The sequence below is a fragment of the Macrobrachium rosenbergii genome, chromosome 3, assembly GCF_040412425.1.
Source record: "Macrobrachium rosenbergii isolate ZJJX-2024 chromosome 3, ASM4041242v1, whole genome shotgun sequence".
Classification (NCBI taxonomy): Eukaryota; Metazoa; Arthropoda; class Malacostraca; order Decapoda; family Palaemonidae; genus Macrobrachium; species Macrobrachium rosenbergii.
Genome location: NC_089743.1, coordinates 5,650,151 through 5,677,469, shown reverse-complemented (window position 1 = coordinate 5,677,469; position 27,319 = coordinate 5,650,151). Strand labels below are relative to the sequence as shown.

General features: G+C 41.7%; 1 protein-coding gene across 1 annotated transcript in view; it reads right to left on the bottom strand.

Annotated features, from left to right (window-relative positions):
• The window catches only part of LOC136828841 (rab-like protein 6), a 122,729-nt gene extending 97,764 nt beyond the window's left edge, over window positions 1-24,965 (bottom strand). Inside the window, exons 1-4 of the mRNA XM_067087115.1 lie at window positions 24,846-24,965; window positions 17,281-17,438; window positions 16,870-16,976; window positions 3,008-3,100 (exon numbers count right to left, since the gene is read on the bottom strand). Of these exons, the coding sequence (XP_066943216.1) occupies window positions 3,008-3,100; window positions 16,870-16,976; window positions 17,281-17,407 (327 nt within the window). The 5' untranslated portion in view covers window positions 17,408-17,438; window positions 24,846-24,965. The remainder of the gene's footprint in view (window positions 1-3,007; window positions 3,101-16,869; window positions 16,977-17,280; window positions 17,439-24,845) is intronic.
• Between the last annotated feature and the right edge of the window lie 2,354 nt (window positions 24,966-27,319).

The window sequence follows — 27,319 nt, the reverse complement described above, 5'->3', positions numbered from 1 at the left end:
ACCATTAACTTCTGGCTTCATCTTCTTACATGGTCAGAGAAAGTGTTCCAACTTCACCATCAAGGAATATAGATCCTCCTTCTCATAATTATTTGAACTTTGTTAGCTCAACATGAGTTCTTCAGTCAACTTCAAGAAGCTCAATGTGAGTTCAACATGAGTTCTTCAGTCAACTTTAAGAAACTCAACCAGTAATGTACTTTGTAGAGGATAATGTTTGTGAGTCACTCAAACCTAACTTCAGATTTCACCCTGATCTCAAAAATAATTAAAAACTCTTTACAAGTCACTTAAGGAAGTTTCTTTGCTGGACCTCACACAAAAGGTCTTTCTGTTGGTGTCTGCAAACTTATCAGGCTCTTGACATTTGTAGCGACATGTAGCCAAGTCTATTCAACAATGCTTTCTGCCAGAGCTCTCACAGACTGTTCTTCTCCACAAGGTAATTAAGGAAGCACTGTCCATTATTGGCTAAGGCTAATGATTTTGAGAGTCTAGAGTCATGTGATGGAAAAAGAACAGGTAAGAATGCAAGGTCACAAGGTAAGAGCAAATTCTATCTCAGTTGCCTTCAAACAGTTTACAATTACCTTCAATGTGCAGTTACCTGGCAATAGCAATCCAACTTTACTACTTTTTATTTAAGAGAAGTTTCTCAAACATCAGAACTGTATTTGTTGAGACTATGAGCTGAAGTAAGTAATTTTTATTGTGAAGGAAGAACTTGTAGACACAAAACCTTTGCCTTTATCGTAACTCAACTCCATTTCTCATTCTTGGCACCATTCCAACTGCAAGAACTTCCTCTGGTGACTGATCTGAATAAACACAGTGTGTAGGTAGTCTGACAGTAGGTCAAATCTCTTACTCATGCACCTGCCTTGCCAAATGGTAGAAAGGAAAGGAGACTGTCTCTCTCTGCTTGCTGACATTTTCCAATACAGTTAATGTTGCTGCTCATTATCACTACCACATGACTGAACCTGAAATGCTTGCAGTGCCAAGCATTGCTCATTTCCAAAACACTCACATGTAGATGAGAGTTTTCTCCTGTCCATACACCTGAAGTAGACAAGCTATCCAAATGTGAAGAACAGCGCAAGGCAACTCTCCACTGGAGTTTTCTGTCATCCACCCATAATGTAAGATCATCTTTCACTACCTGAATGAGGGCCACATGGAGTGCTGGAGGATTGGTGGCAGGTGACCAGAGCCAGTTCTAATAATACAGTAGCCACCATAGTTGGTATTGCCTGTGAGGGAAAATCTTCTCCATGGATGTCAGCAGACTGGACACAACCTGCCAAAGATGATTGTTCCTGTCAATGGCTCCCTGAGCTTGATGATCTAAAAATCTGCAAGAAAACTCTTGCCAATACCAACTTTATCAATATGCACAGTTACATCACCTGTTGCTTGGGTTGAAGAACCAACATCTCCCAGTCCATAATAGTCCCCTGATTATGAAAAACTGAAAGATAATCCCAATCCTAAAACAACTGCCCCTCTGAGGACACCAGGATCAACCAGTTGATCCTGGCAGATGAAAACTGGTAGAGTGTCCTGTTGCAGATGAAGCACTGGAGTCCTGATGAATGGGTATCTGGAAACTCTCCCTCTCTAATAAAAGCAACACGAACCATGGGGTTTCAAACCTGAAAATCTGAAAGAAAAACTCATTCAACAGAGGGAGACTGATGACCAGTTTCCAACCTACAGTCAACTTCACCACAAGGAAAAGCAAATTGTGAAAAGCCTCATGAACAGTTCTTGATGATTCACAGCATGTTCTTCTATAGCACTGACCTAACTACCAATGACAGTGAGAGTTTTGGACAATCCTGGCAAGTATGCTGGGAAGATGATCAGCAATGAAGATAGGGAAGTGGCAGTCCTGAAAGATAGCCTGCAACAGTCCCAAAAGATAGACTACCCAGGTCTCCATACCTTCACTGGCCAGTGTGTACCAGAAACCCTCTTGCTCACAACACTGGGCCTTCCTTGAGGGAGAAGACTGCTTAGTCCCTGATTGGGATTTGGACTAGCCTCTTCCTGATCCTAATGTAGCAGGCATAGCCAACCCCCATGCTTGACTACAGCCCCTTCAAAGACCCAGATAAGGAAAGGTATCCTGAGCCTCACATCACCACCTGAGAAGAGAGAGAGAGAGAGAGAGAGAAAGCTGGGAAAACACATCACATCTCCTTAAGATGGACTTTGTCAACAGATTAGCTGCCTGATGTGAGAGAAAGGTCAAAGCCTTTCCTCCTGAAATAAACTTCACCTTTTCTTAATTGGAAAACAACCAGAAAAGGTAAAGTCAGCCACTGTGTTGAGCCAAAGGTCAAGCCATAATGACATCAACAACTAAATGGGCAATTCCAAGTAAAATTCTTCAACAACCATTATGAGGAAAAGTCCAGAAGAGCAGCTACGCCTTTGTTCTAACACATCTAAAGAAAAAGTAAGGATCAACTGTCAGGTGAGAACTGTCAGGCGAGTTGGCAGTAACCCCTATCCCCTCAACTATCTGCTGCTGGTAACAATGCTCTTACCAAGCTTCATTGACATAGTTAGCTTGTGCCTAATATACAGTTCATTCATGTAAAAGATTAAGGCTTGACATCTTTCTTGAACACAATGCAAAGCAGAAAAGAAGGTGTCATTTACTTGTACTGCAATGGATGGCATAATATGTTTTGAGTTCAAATCTGATATTCCAAGAGTTAAGGTTAGAATCATCATCTCTGAAACTATAGTATGTTTTTCTGTCCAGCTTATCTGGTGTTTGAAAGGCATTTCTGGATTCCTGGACAATTCAAATCTATATTAAAATATCTCTGAACCTTTCATTATTAATAGCTCCACCTTCTGTACTTTTCAGTATTTTGTGAAATTTTAGATTACTCTACTATCTATTCAATGTCCACCAATTCAAAACCAGAACTATTTAAGATGAAGCCTTAAATGTGAGCTAGCTACATTCCATGACATGTAAATAACTTACCTTTTTCTTCTTTTTCCCTTTGTCAACAACATCCCACACTTCCACTTTCACTACATCGTCAGTAGCTTTGTAATTCCACTGGATGCTTGCAACCTGCAAAATAATTAGGTATCAGTACATATAGCCTAACTCATTACCTCATATACTGTAAAACCATCTTACACTTAAAAGCAAAAGAAGTGGCACCTCAACTTGACAGACCTCAATTTAGTGGATTTCATTATTTAATGGAATAGATTTTGTTACTTAATGGACTCGCCCGAATCCAATAACAATGATATAACTAGCTTGTACTTAGCGGAGATATCCGATAAGTATGAGAGGGTTATCGGACAGCAGACTGAGGCTTTCTTGTTTGTGCCTGTGAAGGTGGAGGGTGAATAAATAAATAAATGCACTTATTCTGACTGACGCTTTCCTGGCTGTGCCAGTGAGGGTGGATAGTGAACAAACACATGCACATACATAGCTAATGCTTTCCTCTTTGCGCACCATGTTAGGAAACTATGCACTCTCTCTGGCCCAACTCCTACATTATTTTTACTGGCATTATTTAATACAGCACTGTACTGTAGTTAACACATTAATGTGGCATTACACATTTTTCAGTATGTGTGCATATGTACAGGGTTTATGCACATGTGCACATGTATGCATCATGTTAGGATAAAGTATGCACTTAGAATGAGTTTGCTTGCCTTTCACACTCCCTCTATCTCTCAATTTTTTATGAAGAATTTGGAGTAACTAAGTCTAAATAGAAACGTTTACATTTTATAGTCCGACCTCTTAAAATCAGCACCCTTGTGACCAGGCCACTGCCAGACCCACAAAATCCAGGATGACAGAAATCACCACTAAAAAATCCCCTATGTAAACAAAGTCTTGCCAGGTCATTCCACATATATACGCTGTTCTGAAAAGTAGAAGAAAGCTAGTGAATAATCACTGTTATTTGTTAGGTTTAGCACCTTATGAAAATTCTGGCCTACTCCATCAGCATCACCCTGGAAATGCTTATATCTTTGCTACATCAGAGCTTGAACCGCTATATGAGCACTGTTGAACTCTAATCTCCTGGCATCTTTCAATGTTTTCCAGCACTTCAAACTTTTCAGCAAAAACCTGCAAGTCTGCTGCTTTCATTTCTGGAAATATGAGACTATTGGCCCTGGTTAGGTTGTTACACTGACAGATATCCATTTGCAAAAGTCAAATAGTACAAAGAGTACCAATACACTTTTAACAAAACTGTTCTTTTACATACTGTATACATTATATTTCTTGCAATATTGTCATATTATTACCATATTATAATTTATGAACATAGTGATCAAGGACCATTTGCATTCTGCTAATGTTTACATTCCTAAAATCATCAGCTGATTGCATTTTATTGCTTTATCAACATAGTGATCAAGCACCATTTGCATTCTGCTAATGTTTACATTCTTAAATCATCAGCTGATTGCATTTTATTGACATTATCACAACCATTCGTGGCTAAATGAAACGCATTTCAGAGATCAGTTTTTTTTTATAAATTATCAATGCTGGGTTTGAAAACTCAACTTGCTTCATTTACAAATGAAGTATATCAAATGAAGTAAAGCAAAACAAGTTTCTTGTTTGGTTGTTTATGGCTGTACGCATTTACGCAAGAGTATAACGTTACTAGCAATATTTTTATCCTTCTCTTTTACTTTTTTAACTAGAAGATGGGATAAAGAGATGGAGGAAAAGAAGTTGGTCTATTGTAATTTGGTCTCTCTCACTGCCTGCTGCCTACACCCACGCGAAATTTAAAAATATTTTATTATATTGTTGTATTGGTATTAATTGCCTACCCCATTGCAAAATCGAATTATCATAAGGTGAATTATCGTAACTAGAGGACTACCTGAGTACCTGAGTATTTTAATAGTTTTATCACAAAAAGTGCATTTAGTCATGAAAATGATATGAAAATACAGAAATTAGTGAATATTTCTCAGTGAAAAAAAAATACCGTAAATGGGCTTAATTTTCAGCGAATAATGTGTATATATGTTCCATAGAGAAATCCGCGAATAGGTGAGTCTGCGAATCATGAGACCATGAATACTGGGGATTTACTGTAATAATAATACTGTAAGATTAAATAATATCTAATAAGATGAAATAATACATAATGTTTCTCTCTCTCATTCTCCCTTCCTGTTTCAGTCTCTCTCTCTCTCTCTCTCTCTCTCTCTCTCTCTTACTGAGATGAGAGAATTTTTATGGTATGTTTATTTGTTTTGTATGATAAGTAAATGATTTACCTAATAAGTACTAATTTTCAAATATCAAGTATAATAATAATAATAATAATAATAATAATAATAATAATAATAATAATAATAATAATAATAATAATAATAGGCTGTAATTATAACATTTATGCATTTCCACAGTAAATGAAAAAATTTAAACAAACAAATTTCCCCCACAATCTTTTTTCCTGAGTCTTGGAGCTCATGGGGAGGGTGAACCTGTCAAATATGTCAAGGAACCTGACAGCATGGATTGCGTGGTTAGTGTTGCCAACCACTACAAAAGATATGTATACTGAAAAATCTCTCTCTCTCTCTCTCTCTCTCTCTCTCTCTCTCTCTCTCATCAAGGGTAGAATGTGAGAAATAGATAGCTAGATAAATAGATACTTAGTTCATAGTGTTTTAAAAATGTAAAGGTACATCTTTGGAAGACAAAAACAAACAAATTTTTTGGTGTCAGTTGCTCAAAGAGAAATGGATTAACATTCCTTGAGAGACCCAAAGAGATAAATTCTCTCTCTCTCTCTCTCTCTCTCTCTCTCTTTGTCTAGTGGTAACTCTCTCTCTCTCTCTCTCTCTCTCTCTCTCTCTGTGATTTGGCTGGAATGGTTACATGTATGTATGTATATATTTTTAAGGGTAGTAATGTTTAAGATGACTTTGAAATTATATTAATAATATAATTTCAAAGATCACTACAGTAATAGGATAATAATTTAAGGTATATTTGATGTAGGATGTTACTTGAAGTATAAATTTGGTATTTGAACTTTCAAGATAGGCAGTTATAAGCATTTTTAGAGGGGGATGTTAACTATTCACGGATTTTAACTATTCGCTGGGGGTCTGGTACACATCCCCTGCAAATACGGGGGGTCCACTGTACTGCATTTCCATATGAAAACCCTACTCTCTTGTTGAAGGCTTGCAGCTCACTATCGCGTCTGGTGGTCACCAGTGCCACGAGAAAGAGAGTCTTCCTAGTGAGATTCTTAAGAGATCAAGCTGACAGGTCAGAAAGTTGAGCCAGTAAGCCACTTCAGAACAACGTCCTAATTCCTGGAGACAAATCCAGGCTTTTCTGATTTGGAGGTTTTGAAGGATCTGATAAGGTCACTGAGGTTTTGGTTGGATGACAGATCCAGGCCCCTATGCTTAAACACTGCAAAAAGCATTGACCTACATCCCAAGATGGTAGAGGGAGACAACTTCCTATCGGCCCTCAGGAAAAGTAAAAAGTCAGCTCATGAGCTGTTATTATGTCGGCACCATCCTCTGAAAACTGACAACTTGGATTGATAGAGCCTGCTGAAAGATCTTCTGCACTTAGCAATAGCTTCTGCAGCTTGCCTCGAAAAGCCTTTTGCTCTGACGAGGCTCCTGACAGTCTGAAGCCTGTCAGGGCCAGAGCAGACAATCCTTGATGGAACCTGAGGAAATGGGGCTGTTTGAGCACCGACTGTTTTTGTGGCAGGAGTCTTGGGAAGTCCACTAACAGACGCAGCAGATCCGGAAACCATTCTTTCCTGGGCCAGAACGGAGCGATCAGGGTCATTGAGACATTCTGGTGAGTGGAGAACTTGTTGATCACCTCCCTGATCAACCCGAAAGGTGAGAAAGCATAGACATCCAGGCCCATCCAGTCCAACAGCATGGCATCCATAGTCCATGAGAGAGGGTCCAGGATTGGGGAGCTAAAAGAGAGGCAGACGATGATTTCTCAATGTTGCAAAGCGGTCCACAGAGATTGTCATATACAAGGGAGTCCAGAGTCCACACTGTCAGCAAAACCTGACTGAAATGACTCAATTTGTCTGCAAGGATGTTCATAAGGCAGCGCCAGGGTGTTGTCCGCATAAACCACTACCACTTTGCTGGAAACTAGAGGAGAGAAGGCCTGGAGACACAGGTGAATGGCCTTTAGTTCCTTCACCTTGATGTGGAGAGTTCTTTGATGTACAGACCACATCCCTGAGATCTTCCAACCCCTAGAAGGGCTCCCAACCTAAATCTGAACCATTGGAATAAAATTCTAGGTTGGGGTGCAACGGTAGAAAGACTTCCCTTCTCGAAGTCTTTCTATGGCCAGCCACCATCGAAGATCCATCTTGATCCTGAGGAGATGGGGAAAATGAAGGAGTCTGGTTGGGCTTTCCTGCTCCAGCACACTTTCAGATAAAACTGAAGAGGCCTCATCAGGTGAAGCCTGCCCAACTTCACAAATGGTTCTACTGAGGCCAAGGTCCCCAGCAGAGTAACTGACTGAAGTGCTGAGCAAGTCTTGAGGTCTAGGAACCCATGGACAGTCTGGAGACAGGAGTCGATCTGTTTTAGGTGAGAGCTCAGAATCATCCCTAAATAGGGAATCTTCTGTGTCGGAACTAATTGTGACTTGTGAAAGTTGACCAAAATGCTCAACTCCTGCATCAGGAGAAGAGTCTCGTTTAAGTCCTCCGTGAACTTCTCCACCAAAGGACAGCAGAGCAGCCAATCGTCGAGACAGAGACAAACGTTTATGTCGAGAAAGGGAAACCATTTCCCAAGAGGAGCGAGATTTGAGTGGACACTTGTGGGGCTGTGGACAAGCTGAAGCACAAGGATCGAAACTGGAGAACTTTGCCCCAAAACACAAAACGCAAGAACTTTCTTGAATCTGGATATATCGGAACATGGAAGTAGGCACCCTGCATGTTCAGGGTGACAATCCAGTCACCCTGATGGAGAGAGGACATGACAGAGTGACTGGTCTCCCTATGAAATTTGGTTTTCAGCACAAAATGATTCAGGGTGCTGACATCCAGAACTGGTCGCCAGCCCCTGACGACTTGGGGACCAAGAAGAGATGGTTGAGAAAGGGTGGCAAGCTTCTCGGAGTGAGCTCAGTAAGCAGTTAAGTTGACCGGCGACTTGGATAAGGGAGGTATCTCTTGGAAAAGGATGGATTATCCATCCCTCAACACTTGGACTACCTAAGGTTCTGCCCCTCTGCGGCTCCATTCCTCCCAAAAGAGGTGTAGCCTGACTCCGACCAAGGTGTGAGGGACTGTATTCTCATTTCTTAGCGGCTGGTTTAAGTGAAGACTTCTTGATCAATCTAAACAGGGGGTGCAGATTGGTCAGAGGTCTAGGTTGAGGAGAGAAGGATTTGGTTGCTGCTGCTGGAGCTTCCTTAGGCTGCTTGGAAGACTGAGCCCAAAGATCAGTTGTAGATTTCTTTTGAAGGTCAGACAGGATCTCCTTAACAGTGTCTTGGGGGAAGAGATAGGATTTGTCTAATGGAGAGAACAAGAGGGCTGACTTCTGTGTGGTGACTCCTTTAGTGGCGGAGGAGCACCACAGCTCTCACTTCTTCAAGATTCCCTTCAAAAACAAAGAGGCGAGCTCAGAAGAACCATCCCTGACTGCCTTGTCTGCGCAGAACAAAACTCCCAACCAGTAAGAAGAGAAATCTTCTGCCAGGACCGGACAATCCTCGATTTTTCTTGCTAAAGCCCCAACTGTCCAATCCAGGAAGCTAAAAATTTCTAAAACCTTGAACAGGTTCTTGACAAGATGATTCAGTTCAGGCGACGAGAAGGAAATCTTGGCCACAAAGAATGCAGAACACCATTTGGCATCAACCAAACAGGAGAAATCCCCCTGGGAGGAGGCAGAGACTCCCAAGGAGGGAGCTTCTCTGGTGGAGTAGAATCGATACTTTTTCTTGAGAAGTTTGAAGGGTGGGAAGGCAAAGGTTACTTTACCTTGGTCCCTCTTCATGGCCAGCCACTCATCCACTCCTCAAAGAACTTTCTTCAAGGAAGAGGAAAGCACTAGCTTGGGGAGGCAAACGACATCAACAGTCTGTTTCTTCATGAGGAATGTTGAAGCTGGGGAATCAGGAGCAGAAGTCTCAAAGAAGTCTGGAAAATTCGCCAGACAGATTCTCAGCAACGACGAATAAGCAGACAAGGGAGCAGTGTCTTGTTCTGGTTTCTCCTCGTCAGAGAAGACGGGATAAGGTGTTCTTGTTCTTGGAAATGACGAGTTCCTCAAGCAGACGCTTAATCGGGGCTAATGTAGAATCTTCCTGCGCTGACGAAGAAGGAAGAGGCACCGAGCGTCCCACAGTTGACACCGAGCACCCAAATGTTGGCGCTGAATGCCCCACAGTTGGCGCCGAGTGCCCAGAATTTGGCACAGAGCCGTTAGGTGCGGAAGATTGAAGCGGGCACCAAGCGAGATGAGGGAGAGGGGCGCTCCAAGCTGAGAGAGAGCTTCGCAGACGGTGAAGAGCGCTTTCGCTTTGAGACCAAAATAGGGCAGTCATAACTTGAAAGAGGTCCGGACTATCCCAAGAAGGTTGATGACAAGCAAAAGGAGCGGCAGCAGGCAGAACGGTGAAACTGCAGGAGGGCTGAGGACTAACACCAGCCTCCTTATACAGTAAACACCCCTGTATTCGCGATCTCACGATTTGCAGACTCACCTATTTGTGGATTTCTCTGTGGAACATATATACACATTATTCGCTGAAAATTCGCCTATTCGCGGTATTTTTCACTGGGAAATATTCTCAAATTACTGTATTTTCGTCTCATTTTCATGACTAAATGCACTTTTTCTGATAAACTATTAAAATACTCAGGTACCCAGGTAGTGCTCGAAAGTTACGATAATTCATTTTTACGATAATTCCATTTTTGCAATGGGATAAGTAATTAATACCAATACAATATTTATAAAATATTTTTAAATTTCACATAGGCTTAAGCAGCAGCAGAGAGACCAAATTACAATAGACCAACTTTTTTTTTTCCAACTTTTTATCCTATCTTCTAGTTAAAAAGTAAAAGAGAATAATAAAAGTATTGTTAGTAACGTTATACTTTTGAGCAAATGAGCACAGCCATAAACAACCGAACGAGAAACTGTTGTTTTGCTTATCACTGAATCGGATAACAACAGACGTTTTACTTGTATTTCAACCATCGCATTTGTAGTAAACAATTATTGTACCGTAGTTATAGTACAAATGACGTGAAAGTAGAATAGGATTGATATATTATTACATTATACCCTTATTTGGTATGGATAAGAGATCGGCAAGGAAATATACTGCTAAATCTAAGCTGTAAGTTGTAGCTGAAGCTGAGAAAACAATGTTCAAGCTGCTAATGACCATAAATTATTGTGCATCGGCAACATGGATGAAACTCCACCATAATTAAAATTGGAGAGAAAGAACTTTTAATCAAAACACTAAGTATGAAAGAACACATTACTGCTATTTTTATGCCGATAAACAATAAATACGTAAAGCTCATGTTATGATAAAATCAAATGAAAAAATAGCAAACGGAATCTTTGATTTTTTACACAAAACAAATGCCCCAAACGGCCAATGTCTTCTATTAACAAGAAAAATAGATAAATTAATTTCAGAACAAGATGTACGGTTATATTTCGAATTAAAAACACTTCGTATAACGAAAAATAACCTTGCCCCATATAAATAAAGTATCAAGAGATTCATTTACACTAACTAGAAGGAAGAAAAGCGCTCTAAACTGAGTTAAATACGGTAAAATAAACTTACCGCATGATCATTTCCAAACTAAAACATTGATCGCATGATCGCACTTATAATACAAAAACAATATAAGAATACATACAATATTATTGGATACAGTGAATTAAGGCATAACATTTTAAAAGATCCATGAAAGATGCATATTCGTTATGTTGATGCTTGTATAATAATGCATATGTGAATACAGAGTAAGGTATAATGTAGGCTAGGCTACTATATATGTATACGATATACCATACTATAGGGTAAGCTAATTCTTGTTTGTTATTCAATTTCTGTTTGTACTAAATTATCATAAGTCACTCTGCATGAACCTCCAGAATTAGCTGGTATTATTACTATACCATGTATGTATAGACTATACTTTATAGTGTAGGCTAGGCTACCATATCTATAAACATGGTACTGAATACCCTAGTGTAGGCTAGGCTATTTTCAAGATACGTTTTTTCCAACAAACGATGGGTTTTTTGAAACCTAACCCCATCGTGAAGTAGGATAATACCTGTATAAGCATTATTTAGTTTTTTGTGTTTGCACTATCAAAATAGGCAGTTCTAAGTGTTTTAAAAAGGTTCAAGTATTTAAGTGGATTTTAGCTATTTGCAGGGGTACGATCCCCAATACAGGGGTTTACTGTATCTCTTGAGAGGAGGAGGGGAGCTATCTGGCACATCTGAGTGCCTCTTCAAAGGCAGAGAGATGGAAGATCGATGCCGCTGACACCTCACGTCCGGCAAAGAGTCTTCAATCTGATGACAAATGAGAAGCACTGAACGAGATACCTTTCCAATGGCACTCTGTCGTGAGCCTGGGACCGCAAGTAACAGGCTCGGACAGTAGGCGACTGCCCTTTGGGCAAACCCCACTGGCCTCCCTTGGACCTCCAGTGTCTTGTCCCCAGTGCAGGGAGCGACAGTGACCTTCGCCTAGGAGCACCAGTGGGATGGGCAGCCACTTCCTCAACACTAACAACACTGTCACTAGGTGCAACACTGACACTTGGTGCCATTTTCAACACAAAATCCCTGAAAGAGGAATGTAACTCCATAACAGCATTGGCCAAGAATTCAAATTTATCAAATTTTGCTTCAAGACTGGCAATAGCATTGGGATCAGAAGCATGGGAACCTGGTAAAGAAGTCTGAGGCAAAGGTGCAGGAGGGCTAGGGATGGGAGACATAGCATGAATCAAATGAGAAGAAACAGAGCTATCTTCTATCATATTAGGCAAAGAAGGAATCTCCTGACTAGCTCTACTCTCGGTTCTAAGGGCCGACTCCCTTTTCCTGTCTGTCGAATTTGTCCAGATGGAACTTCAAGGTCTTCCATTTACTATCTTCCCAATCCTAACATTCTGGACATGTAAGCTCTCTACTACATTCCTGCGCCCTACACTTGACACACTTAGTGTGTGAATCATCAGTCACCTTAGTAAGTATAGTTTTACACCCCTCAATGCAATAATGAATGCTTGAAGAGCTGGAGTCTGACATATTTGCTCATATCTTTAGAAATAAAGTTAACTAACGATATTACTAAGACAGAAAAAGCCACACAAAAACTGAAAGAGAATACTTCACCAAAAATACATGACAAAATCCAAAAAAGATGAAGCAGTGACTGCAAATGACTACCAATATTAATCGGGAGCTGGCAGAAAACGAATTGTTCCTCTCTGCTGAGTTGTACGATGGTAGTGCCACCACAAAAATTTGAATTTAGTTGGAATGCCGTATAGAAAGCTAGTAGCTATGTAATTGCTTTGTAAGTCACTTACATAACAATATCATTTTCATACAAGTAACTTACCAAGTAATTACAGTACAGGCAGTCCCTGGTTATCGGCGATCCGGTTTTTCGGGGCTTGTTTAGCAATGAAAATTGGCAATTTTCAGTGTCAATATGTGCCAATTTCTGCTTATCAGCGCCGATAATCTTGTATTGGTGCCAATAACCGAAAATCAGCGATTTTCGGTTATTGGCGATTTTCAATTATCATCACGCTTGTCGAACAGAACCCCCGCCAATAACCAGACTGCTCAGTGCATAGTTGAATCCCACATTGAAAGGAGGGTGGGATACATGGACATATTCTACTTCAAGACATTAAGGCATGGTAATGACTTTGATATAGAAAAATTGCTAGCATTGAAGACAATGCTTGTTTCTTTACATGATAAGAGAGCTACTGCAGGTGAATACTGCCTCTGGGTGTGCTCATCTAACTTGTAGTGGTGTGGCGGTAAAGCCATGGGGAGCCTCTACTTAAATGGGAGCTTTGCAGCAAAGGATAGGACCGATGGCTAGCAAAGCATGTATAAGTGCCCTTACCCTAGGCACAGTAACCAATATAAAAACAACCAGACAACACTGTCACCTAAGCACCAAGGCAAGACCACAACCCATCCACTCAGACTGGTGGGCACTCCAGATACATTATACTCCCCCAGCTCCCCAAGGCTCAACGTCTTATTTCAAGGCAAACAGATACAAGGAGAAGAAGAGAGCTTCCTATGCTTCATCCCCCCCACACAATACCAGTCCCTGATAATGGTCCCAACTGTACTGCAATTTTCAAACACTGTTTTAACTTCTTTTAAATAGTGAGATGAGAAGATCAATTGCACTTCCAGTAGATTGACTGCAGAATGGAAGTGAGGGACATATTGTGCTTGAAAGCTAATGAGGTAGCAACTGCTCAGACATTGTGAGCTTTAACTTTGAAAGTATGCAAAAAAAGTCCTCCTTAATCCAAGAATGTGCCTCAGAAATCAGGCCCTCAGAAAGAACGACAGTGCGTTCTTGGTACGAGGGTGAGAAGGGTTCTCAACAACACACCAGGGGTTGCTGGATGACCCTCTGATCTTCGCAGTCCTGTTCAGATATAGTATTATTATTATTATCATTAAAAAAGTTTAACCAGACCACTGAGCTGACTATCAGCTCTCATAGGGCTGACCAGAAGGACTTGGATGAAATGACATTCAGGCTAGAAGCCCAGCACTGGGACCAAATAGGGTCACTCACTATGGTGGGATGAAATGAAATGAAATGAAATTAAAAGTTGCAAAGGCATACGCTCATACTGGTACACGCCACACAATGAATACATTTACACTCATGTTTCCATATATATACTCACTAAAAGTTATATTGAAATTCAACATAAATTAAGTAACATTATTAAGTAAAACTTAAAATTTTGTTGTTTTAAAACTCATTAGGTTTTCATATTTTTATTATTTTTATATTTTATCAATTAAATCACAGCTCCTCATGAACATTAAAATGGGTATTACTGAAAATGTTGAAGATTCCGACAAAATTTCTTTTATTGATTTATTTCAAAATTTGATAATCGTTGCAGGTTATATTTTGGACATTCACACAAATACATGTTTCACAGTTGTCAACACTTTGCAGTCTGGGCATTTGGGAGGAGGGCCACATGGGCTGTTCATTAAGTGTCTATGTGTCAAACAAGTATGGCCTATTCGAACACGCATCAGAATTACTTGTGTGTCTCTCTCTCTGATATGACGAGCTCCATTTTCTAACACTGGATTTTATCTGTTTTAATTTATTATTTTCAGGTTCTTCATTCCATATATTTTGCCATTTACTTACACTAGTAGAGATGTCTACATTTGCTCTTGTCATGTGGACTGTTTCTTTAGCTGCTTTATCAGCCTCTTCATTTCCTTTAATCCCTACATGGGCAGGGATCCAACATATTTCAGTATTTTTCCATTATTATACAATTTATGGAGTGAAAACTTAATTTGTTGTACAATATTATTTTTAATATAGCTTTGAATGGCTTCTATAGCGCTTCTGGAGTCGCTATAAATCACAAAATTATTGCATGAGGCTTCTCTAATTATTTTTATGGCTGATGCTATTGCACATAACTCAGCTGTAAATATTGAGGCATTATCTAGTGGAGAGAACTAATACGTTTTGTTTGGGGATACTGCAGCATATCCCACTCCGTATTGTGACTTAGATCCACCGGTGTATATTGCGTAATGTGGACCTTTTCGGATTATATGTTCTACTGTATATTGTCTATGGTGTTCTGGGGTATATGAATAACTTTTTAATAAATATTTCAAGTGTGTACAAATTCTCATTTTATGCACTGTCCAAGGAGGAGGTAATTTTACTATTAAAGGTAATTGTATACTTATATTTAGTGACTCAAACAATCTTCTAGTTCTAATTTGGAAAGGAGGTGGATGGTTGTTTACAAACATATCTCTTAACCTAAATAATTTTTTGGTTGGAGAATCAATTGCCTGAATTCTCAGAGCACTCTTCATTGTCACCAGCTCTCTATGGAGAGAGAGGTAGTTCACCACATTCAACTTGTAAAGATAGCTTTGGTGATGATCGAAAAGCTCCTGAACAAATTCTAAGGCCTTCATTATGAACTGGGTCTAACGTTTTTAGCATTGCGTTTGATGCCGAAGCCATATATTTCACTTCCATAATTAGGTTTACAGTAAACCCCACGTATTCGCATTCTCACTATTTCTCTGTGGAACATATCCACCCATTATTCGCGGAAAATTCGCCCATTCGCGGTATTTTTCACTGAGAAATATTCACTAATTACTGTATTTTCACAGCATTTTCATGACTAAATGCACTTTTTGTGACAAAACTATTAAAATACTCAGGTATAAGCATTTTTAGAGGGTTTTTCTTGTATTTAAACTATCAAAATAGGCAGTTCTAAGTGTTTTTAGGGGGGTTTTAAGTATTCGCGGATTTTAGCTAATCACGGGGGGGCGGGTGCGGTACGCATCCCCCGCGAATACAGGGAGTTTACTGTAGACTTCATGATCAGTCAAAACTGAACTTGCTGCTTTAAAAAGTTCGTGTACACTAGCATGCAAATCCTAATTAAGGAACTATAACATCTCTTATGACTGTAATATCACAGAAAATCGTAGTATTAAGATCCTGCTGTCATGTGCATGATAAAACCTGTATGCACACCTAAAGTGGGAGTACTGTGGTATGACAGCAAAACAAGCTTCGGGAAAAGCATACCTAAGAATAGCCGCTTGGAAGAGCAAACACCTCTCACATACCAAACACACAGGTTGCGCATACTCATGTGTCTCCATATAGACATGAAGGGAGGAGTCCTGAGCAACCAAACACACACATGCCCTTGGCCAAGCACAGGCAAAACAAGTGGAATGCACAGATTTACCCACTGGTGATTCTTGTCCAGATGGGTAGACGTCAGGTGGCCCATACTGCCCTGCCAAGGGCTATATGATCACTTAAGGGTGACCAAGAGCCTCTGCTTCCCTCTGAGAAAGAAGAGTGCTTGCATGAAGCCCAATGGGATTTCTGGCAATAGACTATCCATCTCCTTTTTCCCTCCTACAAGGGTGATGGAGAAGATAAGGAAGAAGAGCATAAGCTCAGTGATGAGCACACTGTACAAGGGCAACACTTGCACTTCTTCCCCTTTATGGTCAGGTCTTGCTTTCCTCCTCTGAGAAAGTTGCCTGGAAAGAAAGACTCACTAGAAGCTCAAAAGTGTTGAGCTCCTAACAGTTGCAGCAACAGCAGGTGACATCCTAAAGGCTGCAGTAACAGCAGACTTTGCAGTCAATGTCTTACTAGTAGGTGTATGATCCATCACCTCCTGCAATACCCACCTCTCACTCGAGAAGGGGTGTACTTGGGGAAGGAGAAGGGAGGACTTCAGGAGCAAGGAAGAAGAGTAGGTTAACAAAGAAGTATTAAACAATGGGGATCCACCTAGGAAAAAATGGAGTGTATAAAGGTTACACTTTCACACCTCTCAAAAAAAGGCACTTTTTGAAAAAAAAAAAAAAAAAACTTACAAGACAACCTCAAGGGACCCTTATATAAAAGATGATGGTTTGCATTTCTGTAGGAACAAATAAGCACATCAAAGTGCACCCCTGTCGAAACACTGCAAGAACAGCTGCACTACCACTTACCTGTATTTCTTCTGTTGGTACATATTCTTCAAAAAAGGGTTGACCCTGAAGACGTTTGAAAAGGCATGACTTCCCTACATTTCTATCTCCACGGATAACAATTTTCACTGTAAAAACGGAGACAAAAATCTCAAGAAAATTGCTGTAAATTTTCCCTATTTTGAAAAACTACCACTTGACTTGACTTTTAATTGACGGCATTCAAACTACATCATAACCAAGTTGAAAGGTAGTATCCTCTTATTAATCAAGAAAATGTTTTTAAATAAATATGTGATTTTATGAATATCTCTCAAGAGAGCAATTACTAATGACATTACTTGTATATAAAGACTATCAATCAAATTCACAGTAACTCTGTAGTGATTAAAGTATCATTTTCATCAAATAAAAACAAGTTAGAAAACTTACTATTATACTGAACACCTCGAGCAAACCGTCTCTGCAAAGATGCAGCCATGGCCTGCATGCCAGGAGGTGATGTGGGTGTAAGGGGGCCATCAGCGCGGCCTGTCAGCTTACGCAGCGCTGAAAACATCTTGAACCCCTTACTGACCCAGCCCCACGCACTAAGGATGGATAGAAAACTAAAATAATCACACAATGAAAATGCCAGACTATACATATTTTATAACTACATGTTCAAATTACATTTCCATTTGCAAAGAAACCTATTACAATTCCTAACAGCACTAAAAACTACCCTAACTTTTTAAATATAGCAAACTTTAAAAGTAATTTGTATTTTTCCTAACATACAAACCTGATATTCTTTACAAAGGGATTTAGCTTACAAGCTGGAAGGCTACTGAAAATTATCACACACAAAGACTGAGCCAGATGAGGCAACAGATCCTTGGCCTTCAGAATACCATTGACAGTGTAGGCCAACTTCAACCAGTCAATTCAGTAAAAAAAAAAAAAAAAAAAGAGAGTTCTTGCTCTTACAAGACAACACCATCCCCCTGCGGGCAAGAAATTCCTTGTGAATACTTGAGGTGGTGTACACAAGCCAAAGCAAAGTGCCTTGAACAGGAATACTCCCTGCACATACACATCAAAGGAACTTGCACCACTGAAAAATTATATTTTCATAAAATAAAATTAAGTTTCATATATACTTACCAAGTAATTACATAGCTATAGTTTCAACTCGCAAGGCAGCCTTTATTTAAGAAATCGTGGCAGCACTTCGATAGTTTAGTGTAGGTGACAAGCCCCACCCACTAATGCAAGTAATGGAAACGGCTTAGCAAAAACCTCATTTTCTTTGTGCCCTTATGTCCATGAGAGGGGAGGGCTCTGATTCTGTAATTACTTGCTAAGTATATATGAAACTTAATTTTATTATGAAAATATAATTTTCATATAAGTAACTTTCCAAGTAATTACTTTACATAGCTGAATCCCACACAGAATGGGAGTGGGACACATGGATACATTCTATTCCAAAACATTAAGGCATGGTAATAACTTTGAAATAGATAAACTGCTAACATTGAAACAATGCTTGGCATTTCCTTACATGGTAATAGAGCTACTGCAGGTGAATACGGCATCTGGTTGGTACTCATCTTAACCTGCAGTGGTGTGGTGGTAACGCTATGGGGTGCCTCTACTTAAGTGGGAATTTTGCAGCAAAGGATAGGACCGATGACTAGCAAAGCATCAAGAAGTGCCCTTGCCCTGGGTGCAGTGTCAATATAAAAAACAACCAGACAATGCTTTCATCTACACTGAAAACACCACAACCCAACCACTGAGACTGATAGTCTACTCCAGGTACAGTGTATCCCCTGGCTCCCAAAAATTTGACACCCTACTTCAAGGTGAAGAGATAGTAGGAGAAAGAGAGATTCCTATGCTTCCTCCCTCAATACCATGCCAGCCACTGAAAATGGCCCCAAGGTACTGCAAAGATCATTTCGCACTTCCAGTAGGCCGACTGCAGAATGGAAGTGAGGGACATATGTGCCTGAAAGCTAATAAGGTAGAGACTGTACTGACGTCATCAGCTTTCACTTTAAAAGTATGCAAAATGTCCTTCTGAATCTGAGAGTGCGCCTCAGAAATTAAGTCTTTGACGAAGAAGGACAATGCGTTCTTAGTCAGAGGGCACGACTGGTTCTTGACAGAGCACCAGAGGTTACTGGATGGTCCTCTGATCTTCCCAGTCCTGCTCAGGTACTGTGGTCGATCCTGAAGCAACACAGAATGAACACTGGGACTCCTTCATGCAAAGATATCCCAGCTGAGATATCCAGCCAACTACTGCTGTGCCTGTGATGCTCACTGTCAACCTGAAAGAAAAAGCAAAGATGATTAGTATAGGGAGACTCCTCTCGCTACTAGGGGAACAGCCCTACGCAACGAGAGGAGGCCCCTTAAAAGAGGTTGCCCGACTGCCAGCATCTTCCTCAACCCTCACGGTCTTCGCCCGACAAGTGAGCGAACAGGACGAAGGAGAGATATCTCTACCGAAGGAGAGATAAGGAATAACCTACAGGGAGAGAGAAGGAAGGAGGGGAGGTTACCAAGGGTGCCGTGGAAGCAAAACTTACCAACGACGCCCGCAACCTCCACCCCACAACTTTCTATAGCGCAGGCGGCATAAACAACACTCAGCACAAGCAGAAAGGAAGTAGTCATGCCCTTGTACACGGAGGGCGGGAGCCTAAGAAGGGGAGCGAACTCTTACATCCCGATCAATGTAGGAGAGCAAAGATATTACGTCCCAATCTAATATCTCCGAACATACTAGGGAACACCTTCAGTATCTAAATAAAAGGCTACTGGAAGAGAAGCATTACCATTTGGTTATACTTCTTTAAATACGCCGTTGGCCTTCAAACCCAAGACCCAGACCAAATGCAGGGGAACAACGGCTTATGTAAGGCTATCACAAATTGTGGGTTTGCATTAATAAATATCAAACATACGCAATATATACACAAAAATACAGAAAGATTCCACCGGGATAATAAAGAGCTTAACAACAGTCAGGCAAAGAGATCCGAAAACACGTCTGCAACGCATGACGGCTAAAAGTAAACTGGAATGTTTACATCTGGGCAGATAGGTATTCCTGCCTACCTGATGGTAGTTATAGCCTAATCACCTTGTTCAAGAGTTTAATGGTCGTGTCCAGCTTTGCCGTAAGTAATTCCTAATGTAAAGGAGAGATGGTTTGTGTATTGCGTCGGAACAAACCTTGGGTTCCTTTTTCAGACCCCAAAAGGATTCGAAGCGCTAAGGACGATCCACAGACTAGGCCATGGTCTCTTCCCCAAGGTTGTTGTGCTGACGTATCAGTGCAATGACCCCTGCAAAAGTCCTCTGTATTTCAGGGGTGTCCACATCCTGGGGGAGAGGAACCTTGAGTCCTTCAGGGTGCAGTCCTCCCGATCTACTCTCCCGGCAGGAGGGAGAACCTCGGCAGACCCCTTGGATCCTTCCTGCACTACGCAAGTGTATGACCTAGTCGATCCGAGGACTGAGCCAGGAATGTATCCCCTCATAGTCATACTCTGGGGAGACAACTCTCCAGAGTTCCTCCTGTCCGGCTTGCACCTCCCAGGGAAACCCCAGGAGTTTGAGGGGACAGGCGAGGAGGATCAGGCATCTCCTCAGGTCCTGCTGGCAGAACCATTAGGAGGAGCGGGCCGAGAGCGGTCATCAACCCGCGGTGATGACGGCAACCCGGGTCCAGGAGAATGCTTTTGTCTCAGTGAAACATTGTCCCGAGGAGAGCATAGCAGTTCAAGCGAGCCAAGCCGAGCACTCGACTCGACCGAGCTGGGCCAATCACGTGAATGTGACCGGGGACTGGGTGGAGTCGAATGCACGGCTGGTTGGCGAGAACTTGCGCTGTCCTCTTGACGGGCCCCAGTCTTCAAGGCCGGAGCCTCTTGAGAAGACTGTACCAGGGAGCTCCTCTCTGTCTTCCCAGATGCTTGGACTTGAGAGGCAGAAGCACCTACCTGGGAACCTTGCTTGGCACTAGAGGAAGTGCCAGCAGGCAGAGCCGAGACACCTGCATGTCTTGGCTCTTTCTCCCGACCTGTGCCCGAATCAGTACCGGAGAGTCCGGTTTCAGTTCAGGATACCCGGGTCTCCTTAGAGACCTTGGTACTCGGAGCAACTCACAAACGAGTGCCTGACACAGTGCCAGCCTTTGAAGCAGACTTCTTAGGCGCGGCAACAGGTGTGCAGACTGAGGTTTGCAGGTCCGCTGCTCCCGAAACACTAGACCCAGGGGTCGACAATTCGGTTCCCTGACCCAAAGGACGGGATGAGCTGATGAGAGATCCCACTGCTTCCCCTGTGGAGGGAGGTGGTCCCTTAGAAGCCCCACAATGGGATTTCTTGGGGTGGGGGGGAAACACCCTTCTTCTTCTTCAATTGATGAGCCTCGGAAGAAGAGAGGCAGGAGATAGCAGACAACGACGACAGAGATAAAGATGATGAAGACGACAACACCTTCCTAGACCTCTTCTTCGACTTCTTCTTCGTCATCTTTTTCAGGATGGCAGTCAAGTCCCCCATCCAGGAGGGAGCAGCAGAAGTCACCGGAGCAGCCAGGGTGGCCAGGGCAGCAGAAGCGACCTGGGCAGCGGAGACGTTAACGGAGGAGACCGGGCCAACCCGGGCAGCCAGTGCAGCCTGGGAGCCAGGGAAGCCATGATCAGTGACTGGGGTGACCGGAACAGCCCGGGCAGGTGGAGAAGCCAGGACAGGCCGATAGCCAGGTAAGCCACGAGCCAGGACTGGGGCGACCAGGATAGCCAGGGCGGGTGGAGAAGCCAGGAAAGCCCAGGACCCAGCAACACCAGGAACAGAGACCATAATATGGGGCATGGATGAAGTCACCATCATGGAGGGTTCTGGCTGGGACAGTGGGGCCAGGAAGCTAGGCGGCAGTGGCACTGCGTGATGGGATGCCAGCGCGACAGTCACCTGGGTACCCAGGTGAGAAGGGACAGCCATCGGCATCTTAGCAAAAGCAGTCATCGTAACGTAACGGTGCTGGTTGTAGCAGTAGCTGCAGCGTGGGTCACTACAGGGGCGCCAGAGAGATCAGCCAGGAGACCCTCCAGTGATGGTACGCCAGGAAAGCCCAGGTGGAGCCAGGTTGATTCGAGATCTGGAGCCTGTACCTGCAAGAAGCCTCTACTGCCATACCTGAAGACAAAGCCAGGTTAGGGGAGGGAGACTCCACTCGCTCTGAGGGAAAAAAATTTCCCCCCCTGGAGTGAGGAGAGGCCCCCCAAGAAGAGGCTGTACTGATTGTCCACTCCCCTACATCGTTCCATGCCCGATGAAGCAAGAGAAGAGACAAAGGGGAATCCTCTCCTGAAGGAGAGGCAGCCAGAAGGGGAAACTTGCCAGGAGAGAGAAACGATCCCAAAGGATTAAGTTAAATTAAGTACACCTTAGTTTAACCAGACCACTGAGCTGATTAACAGCTCTCCTAGGGCTGGCCCAAAGGATTAGATTTATTTTATGTGGCTAAGAACCAACTGGTTACCTGGCAACGGGACCTACAGCTTATTGTGGAATCTGAACCACATTATAACGAGAAATGAATTTCTATAAACAGAAATAAATATCTCTAATTCTTCATTGGCTGGTTGGAGAATCGAATGCAGGCCCAGCAGAGTGCTATCCGAGAACAATACCAACCTGTCCAATGAGGACCTTCCCAAAGGATTAGCCAAGGAATTCATCGGGGGCATGTAACCCACAGATGACGCCTTGAAAGGCTTCTCCGGTACAGCTTCCTCCCTTCAAACCTCACCCACTGCCCAGCCGACCAGGAGCAACACTCAGTACAAGGAGATTCACGGGAACACACACGCCCCCTGCAAGAAGAGCAAAGGGCATGCAGGTCCACATCAACTTTAGATCGAAAACTATTACATTTCTTCCCGCCAACCCCAGGACACACGCGCTGGGGGAAGGCAGGCTTACGAAGTTTATTTCCTTCATGAGCTTTCATGACAGAGAAATTAATACACAATGCACACAACAAACAGAAAAGATCCTACCAGGATAACAGCTCAACGGAAGTCTGGGCAGAGAGCGAAGAAGCACGTCTGTACCATACGACGGCCGAAAGCAAACTGGAATGTTTACTGTGCATACGGGCAGGCGGGACTCCCACCCACCAGACGGTAGTTAACTGCCTAACCACCTTGTTTAAAAGTTCAACGGCTCTTTCCACCTTCGCTGAAAGTAATTCCTAATATAAAGGACTGATGGTTCGTATATCGTGTTGGAACAACCTAAAATTTGGGACTGCCAAGCTGTCACAGAGGAATTTATCCCCCTTCAAGACATTAAGATATGAGAATAATACTACTACTATATATATGCACTGTTGTCAGTCTTCTTGCCTGGAGACAGGGGTTGGAGAATGGTACTGTGTCATAGTTGACAAGGTGGGTACGAAGACTACTGACGTTTATGCTGCCTGGGAATTAGGGTAGGCCTGCTCTACCTGCTATTACATGATACTCCTTGGGTGTATGGGTCTTATCACTGGTGAGGCAAGGTGAGGTCTTCCCACTGGGAGATAATTGAAGCCCTGATTTCCATTTTAGGTGGTAAAGATAAGGTGGTATTGAAGAAAATCCCTGGTCCTCAGTTCCTTTCTTTATTACTCATTACATCATACCAAAATTCTCCTAGGCTTAGTCTCCTGGATTTGGTTAATTTACATATTCTTCAGAACTCCTGGACTAGGTTAATTTACATATTCTTCCAAACTCCTGGACTAGGTTCCTTGCAAGGGATAGATAATAACTTGTATTAATAATTTTGTAAATTAGCCAAAATGAAGGGTGGACCGTTTGACATTCTTCTCACACCTTCGACAGCGTTCTCGAACCTTACATGTTTTGCTAGTGTTACCAAAATGCAGACGAAAGATTCAGGACAGTGCACCCACACTCAGAGTGAAAGAAAAACAAAACAAGGGAATGGCTACACTGCTTTGCATTCGATGACCACAACAAAAAAGAAAACATTTTATAGTCACAATCACTCTTACAGTAGTAGTGCAAAGATATTAGAGGAGGATGATGAATCAATTCCTAAATAAATCAATAATAATTAGAGGAATAAATTTCCCATTACAAAGCAATACCTAGTCTCTAAATAAAACACCAGTAGAACTAAGTAATAGCTCCGCATAGGGTATTACTTTAGAAACTGATTTTTCCTACATACTATTTTGGTTGCTTATCAAGAATTTACTGTTATTTTTTTTTGGTCGACTGTAAGTAACCTTAGAAGTTGTATGCTGGCCATCCTGGAGTGCTAGGCTATTGCACATGCGTAGTGTTATAGGGGAGCTTTTGGTAAAAAGTGGAGTTTCCTTCACCAGGGGATCTGGGGGCTCCGCCCCCCGACTAACACAGCCTGCCAGGTTAGGTTAGGTTAGGGTACGTTAGATTAGTATAGTTCCTTTATATTAGGTTTAATTAGCCAGTCCCTTCTTAAACATATGGCTCCCTGATGACTTGCGCATACACGGAACCATTCCATAACAACAACTTGGCAGTCGGGTCTTTCTCTCAATAGTTTTCCCAACCCAAAACCCCGCGTTCCCACAGGGTCCCCATCCATGCTGGGTAGATATAAACACTACCACCGCCTTCATCAGCAACACTAGCCCAAAAGTATAGGAGAAACCAATTTCCGGGGTAATGGTCCGTGCCGAGCTGTTGCTGAGATTCACCAAAACGCCAGGCTCTTAAAGTGATAAGTAATACGGACCGTGTTTAGTAATCATTTATATTTACACCCATAAGCTATAGGCCTAGGCTAGGCCTAAATCCACAATAAGCGGAGAGCATCCATTCTGACACTTCAGATGGCCCAAGACATACCCAAATGTGATTTCAATTGTGTTTTCTATCTCATATGGTGACGGTCAATCATCATATCATGGATAAAATAGAAAAATAACCTACCTGTTTTGACAATATCCCGTCTGTCAGGTACACAGTTGTTAGTGATACGGTGTCTAGAAGCATGCTTAGAAACATGATCGACTCGTTGGAGGCCATGAATGGCTGCCATCTGTGAAAAGGGAATATCATTCTGTTGTTATGTGTTTGGTACCTTGTTCACAAGGAATTATAAAAGTTATTTGTCTGCAAATTCATTCTATTATTATCAGTTATAGAAACTGGTTTAATAATATAGCCATAGATCCATCTTAAACCAGTTATACAAAAAAAAAAAAGTACGCGACAGGGTGAACGTATCTTTAATGTGTAATCTTGTAACTTCCTTGGCAGCTAACCAGCTGACTTTGTTGTCAAATATAGATGACATAAGAAAAAGCAACTATAGATGACATAAAGAATTAACAATTTGATCACCACACACAATACAAAATGAAGTTCATTGCTAGGTTGCCTGGAGACAACCTGACAATTACTTCAATCTTTTGTTCTTATTTTTGTTATGCCCGTGCGAATTAATCTTCATTTTTTATCCACAAATGTGTAATTTGCGTTAAAATTATTTCACTTCCTATGTAAAATTTTGGGTTTTGCCCTTAGTCAATATAATAATTTGTTTATATATAAGCAAAAATGGATAAACAATATTTCAATATGTATTTTTTAAGTAACAATATATGAAAGAAAATGGGGTTCAACACTGATTGAAAGCACATCATTTAGGTGTACTACATTCTCTCCTAAACACCATAGTATATCTTATTTCCTAAACGGAATAAGCAGGATATTGAGACTAAATGTAAAATCTGGTTAACATGGACACTAGTTTATTAAATTAGTATACAATCTATGATTGTGATGCTCATCCTCAAGATCTTAAACGTATTTTTCTTATCATAAAATATTTTTTTAGGGAACCTATCCAGCAGCTATCCATATAATGTTCTTATCTCTAGATTGTGAATTAATTCATGTTTCTCAGTACACCTGTGAGAGAGGTGCGAAATAATGAGCAGGAAGAGAAATACTGCTGGTTTATTGATGTTGTTGCTGATGATTAAGCCGGCCTTATGCCAGCACAGGCTCTTATAATGCGGGATGCCGACGAGTGCGTAGTTCGCAGAGACCGCTGGTACAAAGATTTACAGGTGACCTGAGGTCAAACTAATTTCTTACAAAAACAGGACAAGTTCATACAGAAAACATAGTGATCAATAATGTCTGACACATAACATAAATAACTCGTTACTTGTACATAAAACATGATTGTTTAGAAAGACAACATATATACACTTTACAATTATGGTGATAAATATATATTCTGATCGACCTTAGGTCGATGTGAAGGCACCGCAGAAAACAGGATGTTCTCTACGGTGAGAGCATTGAGCGGGGACTTTACACACCCATTTCTGTCTTTCGGTGAGTTGTGATTACCATTGTTTCATGAGAAATTATTATGCATGATTTTATAACGTATGTGAAATAAAAACAAGGATATTCGATATCTGGGTAGGTTTCACAGTACGAGCCAGTTCTACCTTTCCAAATTACACGCTCAAACAATTATCATAAAAACGTAGTTCTGGTGACTCTTTTGCCCGAACAATTCCTTGATACTCGTCCTCCTCAGAGGAGCCTCCTTACATCACACCGTCTCGCGACCTGGTGGCCCAGAACGAGAAGGGAATCTCTATAAAAGCACATTAAAAACGTCCAGAATTAGGTCAGCAAAGTAAGCATTCAGAAGATGAACTCTGTTCATAAGGAACAAGCAGCACATAGTTGCCATGGTCATGAAATCCAAGCTTCCAAAGAATGTGTTGTTCATCTGAAAGAAGTAACAGAAGTAACAGGAAACGCAGAAAGAGGAGTTCAGTTATTAAAAGAATAATTAACAAATTAATGAATAAATATATAAAAATGTATATAAGTTATTAAAACGCAAGGAGAATTGTTTCAGGGTAGTAATGCCGGCGTCACACATTGGCGATGCAAGACACCGACCGTCGTAATTTGCTCATGACAACGTGGCTGGTGACCAATTGACATCAGTCGGGCCTCGGGCCTCAAAAAAAAAAAAGGAAAATCAGCTGATTATGACAACACGACGTCATACATAATGAACATTTATGACTGCAGTGCGCACGTTGAGATGAGATTATGAACGTGTGGTCGTATGCATTAGTCACCGATGATTCGGGCCATGCCCACATTTAACAGTTTTTACAGGACGGCGACGTCCGTGAAGGCATGACGATTTATGCCCGACTTAGTTGCGTCCCTGCCGACAGACGCAATGGCAGCGTCATGTGTCGTGAAAATGCCGTTTCATAATAACCTTGAAAATGCCTGTCACGTTAAGTGATGGTTTTGCGGGAACTGCTGGTTCCCCGCTCGTTTCCTTTTGTGGATTGCTGCCTCCTTACCTTCAAGTTTTTTTGTTTTGATATTCTCGTCGGTGAGCTGCCGTTTTT